This window comes from Megalops cyprinoides, chromosome 15 (assembly GCF_013368585.1).
Source record: "Megalops cyprinoides isolate fMegCyp1 chromosome 15, fMegCyp1.pri, whole genome shotgun sequence".
Taxonomy (NCBI): domain Eukaryota; kingdom Metazoa; phylum Chordata; class Actinopteri; order Elopiformes; family Megalopidae; genus Megalops; species Megalops cyprinoides.
In genome coordinates, this window is record NC_050597.1 from 6,470,001 (window position 1) to 6,484,442 (window position 14,442).

The window sequence follows — 14,442 nt, forward strand, 5'->3', positions numbered from 1 at the left end:
CATACCCGCCCCCTTCACTCCCCGCCCCCCCCTTTCCCATCCTAAATGTGCCGCCGTGTAACTGAACCCGCCTGTTTAGCCCCGGGTCACTCCAGTTCCAGGGGAGAGGTGTCCTTGGTCCCCGCCGCCCTCCCCCCTGGCCGTGCTAATTGGCACAGCCCTCCGTCTGAGAGCCAGGCTGACCGGGCACGGAATAGACACCTGATCGCGGGGTTGGGCCACCGGGCCGGTGCCAGCATGCATAAGCGGCCGGCGCGGGGGCTCGGTGTCTCAGGCTCGCTGGTGAGTGGCTGGGTGTTCGGTGTGACCGGATCCACACGTGGGTGTGATTGGATATTTAGTGCGATTCGATATTGGCTGTGATTGGATCTCCCTGGTGGAGCATGATTGGATATTTAGCGCTACCGGATCAGCTGGGAAGCAGGAGGCAGACAGAGTCTCTGGTTCTCAGAGGTTTTCAGGGCGCATTGACCTTTTGCTGTTTTGCGAAGTTAGGGCCCGCTTTTATTTTTTCATCGTGCTGCACCTTGAGCTTTTTTTATTACCGAGAGCAGTATTTCCTCTTTCTGAGACAGGCGTGGTGGATGCAGTGTGTGTGTGTGTGTTGTCCTGCTCCCTGGGGAGTCTGAGGCGAGCCACTCGCTGATGCTCAGAGGAGGTCTGACTCACAGCAGGAGCTTGCAGCGGCAGGGGGAGAGTCCGTCGAGCACACACACACATACGCAGAGAGATGTGCAGCTCTGAGACTGCAGTCCTGACTGGCTGATAAGAAAGCCTCTGTTGTTACAATGACTGCTTAGTATCTGTTAGAGAAAGAAACCTAAGGAACTAGAGCTAAAAACAGGACTGCTTCTTCCACTGCCATGAGTGAGGATAACTCTTTAAACCTTACACTTAGCCTCGGTCAGACCCCTCAGCCATCAGAGGGAAGCTGGGAAAAGAGTGTAATTGTCCGACTATATAATACTACTCAAAGCAGTCTTCCTTTTTCCCCATCTGACAGGTTAACTAGCACATTAGCTTACCAGTAAAGGTGTGATAAAATGTTAAGCATCACACCAACAGTAAATAAGCAGACAAACATGCAGCTAAACTCCAGGTCAGCCATGTTGTCATTGCGGCAAGCTTCCATGTTCTACCTGAGCAACATCTAGATGGACAACAGCTCTGTTTTTTATTAAATACATTTTTAAAAAATGCCAGGACTTCCTGGGTGTGTGCTTATCCTTGGCTTTTGTTCTTGGTCCACAGTGGAAAAGAGGGTGTGGCAGTGCTCTCATCCAATCCCAGGTGAGGCCTCATCATCCACTGAGGCTAATGTACGGAAGGGGCCTCAGTCCTCAGGGAAGCCCATTAGGCTGATTACCTCAGACATGTACTGTTTCAGCCCTCTGCCACATTAAAGAGAAGAGCCCGTTTAGAACTGTTTACGGGCGCTGAGCGCTCAATTTCCCACCTAACAGGCCTCTTGGCCGTGCGGCTGCTCCTTTAAAGGACGCCGTCCTTCTTTAAAGAATTGAATGTCTTGTGTTTCCGTTCTGTGCACATTATTCATTCAGAGCAACACCAAGGACTCACATTTGCAGAAACTCCGCCGACAGAATAATTTAACATAAAATGAGGTAGCCGCATCTGCACAGTGTTACGCTCCACTCACGGTGGGGACGGTGAGTGTTACTTCAGAAATTTCTATCCAAAAGAAGTGGGTGGATAAAAGACATTTTCACCTGAGAAGTGCTGGATGAATTTTTACAGTCCCCTTTTTTTCTGTTTGTTCAAGACCGCTACTTCACTGGAATGGAAATCTTTTGTGACCTATTTTCTGATGGGAACCCAAGTACCTCATTCAGTTTTGAAAAAATTTGAAATAAGTTATTCATACTGAATACCCAAGACAAGACTTCTAAAGGTGCAGGAGCGCATTCTTGTTTTGATTCATTTTTAAACAATGGATTACCTTCCCAGCAGTTATTCTACATGCATATTAATATGGGCTCTGTGTATGTGACAGTGCATAATTTAAGTGTTTTTGAAACCCTTGTGTGGAATAAGCCCTCAACTGGATGAAGTTTGCTTCACTGCGATAACATTTTTCAATATGATATCTCATGACTATAACAGTGTACAACTGGATCAATCGCTCACTCAAACTCTCTCGCTGTGCTGCTTGAAATCCCCTGAAAATGTTTTTAATCCTCTAAATTCACTGGGAGTCACGAAAAGCAATGGGAAATGGCTCTGAAACAATTAAGTCTATGTGTTTTGTTTTCTGTTGCACTTATTGAAATATATCCGTCTTTCAACTCAGTACCTTTGGGTCATTTATTGTCACATCTTGTCAGTGTCTTTCAAAAAGTTTTTTTTTCCCCTCAAGAGTTCCATCTTCAGAACAGTCAAGTTACAGGAATATTTGCTTATTGCCAGTAGAAATAATAACGCATTTGAATGTTAGCCTTGTTTTCTGAGAGCAGTAGGCCTAGTTTTCTGTGAGCAGTAAGCCTGGCTTTCTGTCAACATTAGCCCTGATTTTATGTGGATGGTTGGCTTGATTTTCTGTGAGTATTAGGCCTGGTTTTCTGTGATCAGTAGGGCTGGTTTTTTGTGAACAGTAGGCCTTGTTTTCTGGTTGTCTGAGGTCCTCTCTCTTGCTGTGGTCCTGTGGGTGGAGTGTCTCTCAGCATTCGGTAATGGGCGTGTCTCCTCAGGCGGGGATCTTCAGCATGTACGCGTGCGAGGAGGGCTTTGCTACCGGAGGGCGGGATGGCTGCATTCGCCTCTGGGACGTGGACTTCAAGCCCATCACCAAAATCGACCTCAGGGAGGCGGATCAAGGCTACAAAGGTAGGCACGGGTGAAAGGAATCGCCTGGAAAGGTTTGGCTGTTAGTCTCATTAGGATGGTACAACCTTTTTACCTTAGCTGCCATCATTGTAGTCCATATTTTGGAGCCTTTAGGGAAAATAACATTGACACTCCTAGGCCTCTGTTTGGTTCCTAAGGCTAACACAGCGCAGTGCGCCAGTGCCCATTCACCCTATCTATCCACAGCCTCCACCAGATCAAGAGAAACACAGGACAGGTAGTGACATGTTCTGCCTTTCTTTTTCCATCTCATGATTATAAATAGTCCCAGTATTTTCCTATCACTTATGAAGGGGGTCAAGGAGTAATGTTCCAGTTTTGTCCTTTATTGTGTAATTTTTTTTTTTTTTATTATTATTTTAAGTTCTCACTGTGCAGCAGCGTGTGGTAATCTCCTCGCAAATGGCACTCTACTAAATAAAAAATGACTGAAACAGAACTGAAATGCCAGTGATCCCTCCTTCCCAAAACGCTGTGCCAGCTTTGGGTGGCCTCCTTCTCTCGAGATAAACAAATCTCCACCAAAGAGAAAAACATAAAAAAAACTATATCTGGCAACTGCTATGATGGAATCATTATAATACCAGTTTTAAGAAAATTTTACATTATCACTTTGGAAATATTTAAATTCTGTTGGTTTTCTTTCCTTATTTATTTGTTATTGTCTTTAAAGGTTATTTGATGACTTGTACATTATGCTGGGGAGGATCTGAGATGGAACTATAAACACAGTGCCTTCTGAGAGCAATACTCAGTCTACAGCATTAGCCAGAAATGCTGGAGTAAATGAGGCATCGCTAGATGCCAGAGTGAGTCTCCTGTTTGTGCTGAGTTCAGGGCTTCCGTAGCACACTTGTCTGTTACTACATTCATTAATGATGTGCATTAATGAAGTGTTTGTCCATTGGGGACACAAAACAGAATTCTCCTCGCTTCCCTTCCATTTTAGGAGATAGTCCATCCTCTAAAAATATGAACGTAGAGAAAGCCAGGAGACCCCTAAACCCCTCAATGACCGTGTGTGAATCACGCTCTCTGTTAACCCACAAAGACAGCGGCAGGTACGCAGGTTGGTGTTGCTGTGAAGGCCTGACGAGGATGGCCTTTCAATCTATAAAACATTACAGAGAGGCAGCAGCTCGGTGTTAGTGTGTCAGACCCCGCGGATGGGCTCCTGCGGACGACCCCCACCAGCAAGGGGCCACAGGGTGATCAAACGATGGCAGATTGCATCTGTGTGAGAGCGACTTAGCTGGGCCACCGGTGTGTGATCGACAGGGGCTGGAGCCTGATGGGGGGATGGGGGGGTTACATCTGTAGAGGCTGGTGGGGGGGCATTGCTCAGATGTGCCGTGGGACGCCCCCGCAGGTGGCATATGATGGAGCTTGATGAGCAATTAACTCATAAAGGGAGCTGGTTTCCGCTCCCCACCCCCACCCCCGGAAAAATGGCCCTCGTTAAGTTTACTGCGTGTAATTAGCATTTCACGCCGTCATTAGCCGACATCTGTTGAGGGGGGGAGCTGGCGGAAGGACACAGAGAAGGAGAATCTGAATGATTCATTTATCCTAATCGGACTTCTGGCCGTACCCGGAGCATGGCTATCAGACTGGAGGGAGGAAGACAGTGTGGGTGTTGCCGTGGAGAGGAATGAAACATTGGCACGTACACTATGGGTACGTGTGCTACATTACACTTAGAGTAGGCCGTGTGTGCAGACAGCATGCTTACACTGTCCTGGGAGAATACTCCGGATTTATACGTGCTGTGGTTCGTCTTGCATGCTCTAAAACTATTGCTTTCAGTCTGTGCAAACTAATGGAATATGGATGTGACCCTGCCTGACCCACACGGATGCTGTGTGGGAAACTGTCTTCCTGTGACTCTAATGCACCAAGGCGCTTCCTTGGAAACAGAATGGATTTCGCACAACATGGCGCTACTATAAAACTCGGTGTACCGTTTTGGTTAAAAAAATCACAAGTGGTAAGGTAGTAACAAGGTTAGGACTGTGTTAAATTCTGACAGGAATGTTTTAAGGAAGATGTGAGGCCGTGTTGCCTTTTGATGGCGTCTGTTCATTCTTCCGGAATAACAATGTGATTTCCATGACTGGCCTCTTGCAGGCAATAGCTGTTTCTGACAATCCCATTTTCTGTAATTAAAGCTTAGACTTCAAAAGTATGGTGTGCACATGCATGACTTTGGTGTCAAATATAAGTAGACGGAATGGCTGTGAGGATATGGAAGAACAGAATTTCTGTATTTTGTCATAGTAATTCTCAGCAGATTACAGCGACACGGAAGCTCCCCGTGGAACCTGAAGAAGAGGAAAGCACTGAAAGCACGCAAATTGTATGAGGCTTTCTTAAAAGCGGACTTGGATTTCTTGGCACCTGGCCCCTCTGGACCTATCCAGAATATTCTACCTGTGCCCCCACCGTGTCTAACAGGCTTGGTCATGGTGCTCTGCGCAGTTGTCGTGGTCATTGGTAACAATGGTAGCTGCCACGCCCAATGCATGTGTCACGGAAGTCTTAGGTTCATGTGGATGGTGATATTACTGGCATTATGCTAATAAGCAGTAGAACTTGACATCAGCTGGATAAGAGCCCTATAGCTCTGTCAACAGCAGCTTGTGTCCAAATGCAAGTGTTTTATTTCTTTAGTGGGAAAACAAAAGGAAAAGGTACACACACACACACACACACACACACACACACACACACACAAACACACACACGAACACTGTAGGAACGCCAGGGGGAAGATGGGCTTGTTTTCCTCTGATTTATTCTGGAGTGCTGGAGATAAGAGGCAGAAGTAATTTAAACTGGTGCAGAACTCAGATTAAAGGTAGAGAGCTTGAATTGGATTAGAGCTTCTGTGGGGGTCCGGGGGGCTTTGGAGGGGTTCAGAGCCGCAGGCTGGATGCCTGGCATTGGAGTGTTTTTAACTGAAGAAGTTAATTAGCATTGAATCATAAATATGTATTTTGTTATGTTTTAATTATGTATTTCAAAGTATTATTGTCAGCATTGTTTCACCACGGTGATAAAAACTACTAATTCTGATTTTTTTGGCTTGTAAATCCAAACAATGGTCAAAACATTTGATACAAATACATTTAGGGTCCCTCCCTACAACTTGAGATGTTATATAAAATTACAGAGTTTATTCAGATTAAAGTGCAAGGAAACGTGCATGTTAATCTATGTAAACTCATAAAAATATTAGAAATTGAAAATTTAGTATTTCACTAGGCAGAATCATATATAGTTTTAATGACACACAAACACAGATGCACACACTCTTCAAAGGATTGATAAATATCAATCCTTTGAAGAGCACAGGGAATAACCCTGTGCTCAGAGGTGGCCGGTGAGCTTAAAATAGAGGAGACAGAGAACTTTAAACTGGTACCGATCCTGAACCTGTCTTTTCGTGATTGACAAGCTTTCCAATTTTAGTATGGATCACTCATCATCCATCATTCACACTTAATTATGTCTGATGTGATAGTTTTGCGATTGTGGGGTAAAAAACCGCAGAAAGCATCTTAGCTTAAAGGCGTGTTTTTGCTCTTAGCAAAATGATTTATTGTGGAAAAACTTAAAGGTGGGGGGGGGGGGGGTCACCGCATTTGGTACAGTGAGGTAAATAGCCGTTGGCTGCTTATGGGTGATCCTTATTTAAATCGCTGTGCTGATTTAACTACTCTGCTTTGCACCATCATCACCATGTCAGTGTCAGCAGGTCGGGGGGGGGGGCCGGGGGGGCATTTAGAGACCAGCATCTCCTAGAGTAAACAGTTTTATTTTACGAGGACTGCAGGTTCAAATGCAGGTACCAACTCTGTCCTTGCCCTCCACCCAGCCCCCGTTAAGGCTAATTACCAATTTCCTCCAGGACGACGGCCGGGAAAAACAGCATTATCCTGTGTGGTGAGGTTCGGCTACCGCTGCCGCCTCGCCCTGTCTGTGCCTCTCCCTGCTAGCCAGATGTCCTAATGAGACCAACTCCATGCTAAGAAACACCGACACCACTGCCTCCCGCCGGCCCCACCAGGGTCCTGAATATTAATGCTTAACCTTTCAGTGGAGGCGTGTGGGATTAATCAGCCAGGCTTGTCCTTTCAGAGAGCGGCTCACAGGGATTGCCATTTTTAGCGCAGAGCGGTGGGTGCATCTGACCCAGGTTTACCGGCGTTCGTGTCCGTCCAGTTAGCCACCTCCTTCATCTCTGTTCAGACGGAGAGGGAGAAGCTTTTGAGCGTGATCTCCAGACCGAGTCGCCCAGCAATCCCAAGGAGGGGTGCGTGGGCTGGGATCGGTCCCAGAAAACACACTGCTGGGTCCTGGAGCTGAGTGTCCATCGTGGCACCTTAAGCCCTTTTACATTACATTACAGTCTTTTGGCAAACGCTTTTATCCAGAGCCACTTACATAGGTTATAGTTTTACATATCCATTTATACAGCAGGATGCAATTTTGGGTTAAGTGCCGTGCCCAAGGGTACAACAGCAATGACCTAGCAAGGAATTGAACCGGCAACCTTTCAGTTATGAATCCTGCTCCTTACCACCACGCTATCCTCCTGCCCTTTGTCCCTGTGTAAGTGTGGTCAACCCTTCTGTGCGGGAAATCTGCCCCAGGTCACTGTGAACTGGTGACCTTAAACTCACACAGCACACTGCAGTCGTGACTCCAGATTAGCGATCGTAGCGGGCTGGTCCTTCTGTTGATGCCGGCTCCTCCAGCTGCTTAGGCTCACGCCCCGCTGCCCCCGTCACTTGTCTCAGCTCCGGGTGCTCCGCGCCTGGGCCCTCGGTCCTCCTGGCCCTGGGTGTCACTCTGTGGCAGTGGCTGATTAGCATGGCGGTAATTAATCCTCAGTAATTATAAAGTCACTCCGAGTCCCAGCCAGGGCACGGGGCCGGGGAGAGCTGTGGGCTGAGCGCGATCCTCCCAAAACCAACACCCCGTTCACCTCTCCTCCCCTCCGAATCGGCCCAACCCCCCCCGGATCCAGGGCCGTAGGGGTGCCATGGCCTGGCCTGCATCCAGGGGGATGTTGGGTCACGCGTGACGTGACTGTGATGGGAAAGGACAGCAGCCTATGCTGCGTATTTTCTCACTGACTTATGTTTTAAAATAGTATCCAGACACTGGCTGTCAGAATTTGGGTTTAGCAGCTGAGGGGTACAGCATCAACCTGCAGCTTTTGGGTTGTAAACCTGTCTCCTTAAACCCCACACCCCCCCACCACCCCATTCTGGGTGTGTCTCCATGCTCACCCCAGACACCGGGGGGGAGCTATTTACATTTACATTTAAATTTATTCCTTTGGCAGACGCTTTTATCCAAAGCAACTTACATGAGGCAGAGTACAACACAAGTAAAATAAAAAACCATAAGGGGTCTAAGGACTGTTGTGGGCGGATTGTTTGCCAAGGTGTGTCTCTTCATGAAGGAAATCCTTTCCGCCGTTACCTGTCTGTGTTTCCATTTGGACTTAGTGCCGCCACTGTTCGGCCCACTCGCCCGCCTCCGCCACCCCCTCTCCCCGCCCACTCGGCACAGAGCCACTGCGATGGCGGTAATACTTCCCCGCAAATTGAAAGGTTTCGGGGTGTTGCCGTCTCGGGCTCTCTGCCGGAGCGGAACGGAATGACAAACCGCCTGGATCGCAGGCGCCTCATTTTGCCGCCGCTGTCTCCGGCGGTCGGGGATCGCCGAGGTGACTGAGAGGTGTGATTGCCTGGGAAATGGAGGTGTCTGCGGGGGTTGCCGCGGAGATACAGTCATCTGAGGTTGAGAAACTTTTTAAGGGTGGAGTTTGAAACTTTGCAGACTTAAGAAAAGATGTAGTGCTAAAAGAAATACTGTCACTTGCAGTGTGATCTGAGGTAGTTTCTCTCAAATTTCTCTTACCCAAACATTAATTAGTTTCAGTAATATGTTTGATTCATGCAGAATCCAATTTCTCCTTGGTGTGTTTTTGATGACTGTGCCATTGTCAAGCTGTGTTCCTGCTGTACAAATATTTTTTATTGTACAGCAGGTATAAATACACTTACATGTACAAATGTTTAGAATCTACTGTCCCATGAATGTTTGACTTAATCCCACAGCTGTCTGCGTTTCCAATTTCCGTTGTGGAAAAATTACCATTGGTTGGGTTTATGATGGGGTTTCTTGGTACGTATTGTATCATAAAAGCAGGGGAGCCTGTGTATGTGATCTAGGCAGGCTAATTTGTACTCAGATGCTTTGTGGTGACCTTCTTCCTCCATCTGCTCATGTCTGACTTTCTCTCCATCCCTTTGCCCATCTCTGCCTCTCTCTATCCCTGTCTCTCCTTCTACCTGTTTCTGTCTGTGTTTCATCCTTGTCTGTCCTATCATCCCTCTGTCTCTCTGTCTGTCTCTCTGTCCCTCTGTCCCTGTGTCTGTCCCTTTCTCCATCTTTCCATCCATCCCTCCATCCCTGTCTGTCTCTCCATCCCTCCATCTGTCCTTCCATCCTTCTGTCTGTCTCTCTGTCTGTCTCTTCCTCTGTTTTTCATGCGTCTCTCTGTCCATCTGTCTGTCCCGTTCTCCATCCTTCCATCCGTCTCTCTGTCTGTTCTTCCGTCTGTCCCTCCGTCTCTCTGTCCGTCCCTCCGTCGGTCCCCGTGTGCGTGTGTCTCCCAGGGCTGTCGATCCGCAGTGTGTGCTGGAAGGCAGACCGCATCCTGGCTGGCACGCAGGACAGCGAGATCTTCGAGGTGATGGTGCGGGACCGGGACAAGCCCCTGCTCATCATGCAGGGCCACTGCGAGGGCGAGCTGTGGGCCCTGGACGTCCACCCCAAGAAGCCGCTCGCCGTGACGGGCAGCGACGACCGATCAGTGCGGTCAGTGACCCCTCCCCCCTCCGCCCTCCACCCTGGAACACCCTCCTCATCTAATTTTAGCTGTTTAGTGCAGTGTGTCTCTATCTTTCTGTACATTTTTAGCTCAGACAAGTCCCAAATTTTTTACGTATTTATTAACACAAATGGGTCAGCTCTCTTCTTTGTTTTTGAGTTGTTTGTGTCACATCAAAGCTTCTTTCTGTTGTGAAAAGCTAAATATAAAATAAAAACCAATATCAGTTGCTCCCCTGAGTATCTTGTGGCTCAGTTTAAGCACATGAGAAAATATGGCCTTTTTCCTCATTAAATTTGTCAGTTAAAAATTCTTAAATGTACTTAGCAGAAGAGTTCTGTTTTGCCTATGTTATCATTTCAGTATTAAATAGATTAGAGCTACAGAGAGGTTTGAACAGTTCATTAAATGTTTTATTACTTTATTACTTAGCCCCAGTACAGCATCTCACTGAGGTCTCACTCAGCCCCAGTACAGCGTCTCACTGAGGTCTCACTCAGCCCCAGTACAGCGTCTCACTGAGGTATCACTCAGCCCCAGTACAGCGTCTCACTGAGGTATCACTCAGCCCCAGTACAGCGTCTCACTGAGGTATCACTCAGCCCCAGTACAGCGTCTCCCCAGTACAGCGTCTCACTGAGGTCTCACTCCGCTCCAGTACAGTCTCAGGGAGCACAATAGGCCCTTGATTATGGGGGTGTCACTCTCCACCGTGTGCCTCCTGTGCAGTAGTTAAATCTCTGACTGCCAGACGGTGGCTGCCTGGCGTTTTGAGAGACAGACCGCCGCGCAGTCCTGGATGGGAGTGAAGCCGTCGGCGAGCTTCCTCACACGTGCACCAGAGAGCAAACAGCAGCAGCCTGTGTCTGTCACAGACTCACCGGCAGCATGCAGAGGCAACTGCCTGGGAGAACTCCCGGTGGCGGCACGGCCAGCGCTGGTCCCCTCTCTTAACCCCTATTCCACCCGCTGAGGCCTTGGCTAATACACAGCGTAACCTGCTCCTCAGTACTGCGGTTACGTTGCAGCTTTGTAATTAAAGAAACATGAGAACATTATCCGTCCTTTGCTGAGGTTTTTGACGCTAGTACGTAAACCTTTCCTGCAAAACTAGAACCAAGACACTCATCTAAAGTCTAAAAACCTAAAACTTGAGCTCAAGATTTGAACAATTTACTGCCCTCTGTTGTAAATGTTTTTACTGTAAGCACTAAAAATCGTTCAAGCCCAAAATATGGATATTATAGGCTAGCAGTGCTTTTAGTTTTCACTGTAGATGTTATCGGTCTTCCATCATCTGAGGTTGTGTGTGCCTGCAGTGCTGTGGTGTTAATGGGTTTCTTCCTCCTGTTCCTCTGCTGTGATTGGTCAGGTTGTGGAGCCTGGCAGACCACGCCCTGATCGCCCGCTGTAACATGGAGGAGGCGGTGCGCAGCGTGGCCTTCAGCAGCGACGGCTCCCAGCTGGCCCTGGGCATGAAGGATGGCTCCTTCACTGTGCTCCGCGTCAGGTAGGGCCCCACACCCACACCCCGCTGAGCAGCATCAAGCTGTGATTGGCTGGCACAACGACCGACTCTGTGTTCATTTGTTGTTTTTTGGAATGTTGTGCTCAGCACAGGCATTCCATGGCTGTAACTGTGACATAGGTCTTTATTGTTTCGTTTTCGGATTAGTAGATTTTATATTAAAATTGTAAAGGTTCATTTTCTGTGTCTCACAGAGTGGTATAAGGAGCTAAAATACTGTCCTTCAGACAGAGCTAGCGGTTCATCCTCTTGTAATCCTCCATTTGTCAGCAGCCCGCCCAGTATTTCTGTGCTTGCAGATAGAACAATATGTGGAGGCATGTTCCTCCAGTCCGACTCATTGGCGATTGTCATCATCAGTGTCTTTTAGTAATGCCTTTCAGCTGAACCACTGAAGCGTTCACGTGATAATGGTTTACTAGTCAGAACTGGCTTCAGCAATAATGAGCAGGAGGTTAATATTGTCAGAAACATAGTTGAATAAGCAAGTTGAATACGCTTGCATATATCTGACAAATTCTGCGTTAAACCTTCATTAAACCGGGGACATCTGCTGATGAATATCAACCATTGATAATTATTTATAGTTATTTATAAAGTGAATGGATAAGCATTGCTATTTTACTTTTATGTTCAAGTGAAAAGAGGACATTTTGTGTTTGTTGGTAAATAAATGAGATCTGTTTTGATATATATGTTGAAGGGAAGGCAATGCTCAAAAATAACTGAATAATATTAGCACAATTTGATGCAATTCCCACTTAAAAAATGATCTCAATGTTTAAAGCAATTTAATTGGTGAAACCGTTAAATGATTTATACTGAATTATACTGAATATAGAAATATAAGTCTATTAGTCATATTAAAGGTATGACTGACCTACTTTAATGTATTCTGCACATTAAAATTAACACACGCTTTTGCATTGCCAATACGCAACAGCAAATTAGACTAATGTGCGGTTAATACCTTTGAAGTGCGCTGTCCCGATGCGTTGTCTTTGAAGTGAGCGTTCGCCTCCCTCACCCTGTCTGTGTGAAGCCCCAGCTGCACAGATCATTTGGGAATGGCAGGAAGTAACTGCCTGTGATTGGATTCTGCCATTTGGCCACTTGGAAGCTGAATTATGCGGATAATCGTTCGCTTTGTGTTTGGAAACAAATGGCCCTGGCTGGAGACTGAACTCTCCCAGCTGCTAAAAATAATACAGACGGCCATGGCACTTTGTTCCTTAACTTTAAGTAAGAAATTTAAAGAAGTGCTGTAGTCTGCATACAATATACTAACAAAATGATATGCTAAAGGTGATATTGACGATTGAGCTCGTTGAATGTTTGAATAGCATATGTTACATCAAAGGTTTTGTTAGTCCACAGCTGATGATGTCACTGGAGTAAAGGTAGTTTGAACTGCTGTTTTAAGCCAGAGGGAGGGAAATGGGATGCTGTCCATATACCATATAAAAAACCATATAGGTCTGTGACTGCTCAGAGATGTCCAACACGGGGGTCTCGAATGGCCCAGTCAGCAAGGTGTTTGCAGAGAGTGCAGGCTGAGCCCTATGGCCTGGGTTCAGCACAGGTTGTGTCATTTGCTGATAATGACAGGGACTGGCTTTGTTCTGCTGGCGGTGGGCTGGGTGGGTCAGTGAGGGGTTACTCGTCTCACCCCTCTCAGACACCCTGCGACTCCTCACGCGCTTGCAAGCTGCTCAGATGACACTGGTGGAGTAGGAGGCCTATTGTACACTGTGCCACAGTAGCGCCCTGCAGTGTAGTATGCTGTGTGGCTTGCGTCACGGCTGGATGAAAGGAGGGAAAAAAAAACAAAAAAAGTCATCCAACAGGTGATAGACATACTTCTTCTGAGTGTGCAGCATGCTGCTTGGTGCATGGTGAATATTTCCTCGTTCTGATATAGTTTCTGCCCATGATATCCTATTTCCTTCTACTGAAGTAACTCTTAACAGCTCTCTCATTGGCTTTGGCTGTAGGCTAACAGCTTTGAAAGCTTCGTTTTCAGCCCTCCTGGCAAGGTTTCTCACCTGCTGTGCAATGCATGGTACGCTGAACTACAGCGCTCCTTTGAGCTAATAGAGCCTTTTTTTTTTTTTTTGCAACATAGTTTTCATTGATTTAAGTGACCACCGAACTGACCTGAATTAATTACGCGTGAGTATCAAACTGGCTGCCGAGATATAAGGAAAAGGTAGCACTGCGGTTTGAATACCCCCACCACATACACCCTCAGATCTGAGGCCAGAGCATTCGGTTGTTTGGGCAGATGTTGAAGCGGTCGGCTGATCAATGTTTCCCAGCTGCCCGCTGTAAACTGTGCTGTAGAGATGATAGCGCGAGCACAGCGCCTTTCAGCTGGCTTTGACATGGCTGTGGAGGATCCATATGTCAATGTTTAAATAATGATTACAGGCCACCTGATATTTTGTTCACGCGGGATATTCTATAGCTTGTGATGTTCATTACCCCTTCGTGTGTTGACACATCAATTATGGATAGCTCTTGTCTGTCGGTGCGTTTTGTAGTTACAGCTTGCGCTGTATGACGAGGATGTCCAGGCCTCACTCCTCCTGTTCACCCCGCACCGAATACAGTTTGCACCTGTCAATGTGTGTGTGGATACCTGTCATATTTAAAGGCAGATATTCTTCAGGGCACCACACAAAAGCCAGAGAGTGCGCCCCTTCTCAGTTATGAAATATCACACTATGAATTATACAGAAATTCCAGTATATTTCTTTACAAGATGAACCTGCTGCCATAAAAGGCTTAGGCTTGACTGATGGCTTTAGCTGGAAGGGGTTGGCAGTGAGTTTGATAGCACCATTTAAGCCTCCCTAAATCCTCATACATCTTAACTACTGTATCAGGAGTTTTAAGAGTTTTTCATGGGTGGGAATTTCTCAGCTGAAATGCAGCGAGGAGTGAAGACGCCAAAGCTGAATCTGCAGGTGCTGTGCCAATGCGTGCTTTTCTGTTCCTCTCCCTCTGCAAGCGGTGTGCTCCTTTCTGTTCCCCTCCCTCTACATTAAATGTGTTCCTTTCTCTTCCCCTCCTCCACACAGATTGTGTTCCTCTCTGCTCCCCTTATACATTGTGTACATGTGTATAATACATCCCTTTC

The 14,442-nt window shown here is 46.9% G+C and overlaps 1 protein-coding gene across 1 annotated transcript in view; it reads left to right on the forward strand.

Moving 5' to 3' along the window:
- LOC118789858 (echinoderm microtubule-associated protein-like 6) overlaps positions 1-14,442 on the forward strand; it is a 116,726-nt gene that overhangs the window by 50,453 nt on the left and 51,831 nt on the right. Inside the window, exons 7-9 of the mRNA XM_036546546.1 lie at positions 2,706-2,841; positions 9,558-9,759; positions 11,145-11,282. Of these exons, the coding sequence (XP_036402439.1) occupies positions 2,706-2,841; positions 9,558-9,759; positions 11,145-11,282 (476 nt within the window). The remainder of the gene's footprint in view (positions 1-2,705; positions 2,842-9,557; positions 9,760-11,144; positions 11,283-14,442) is intronic.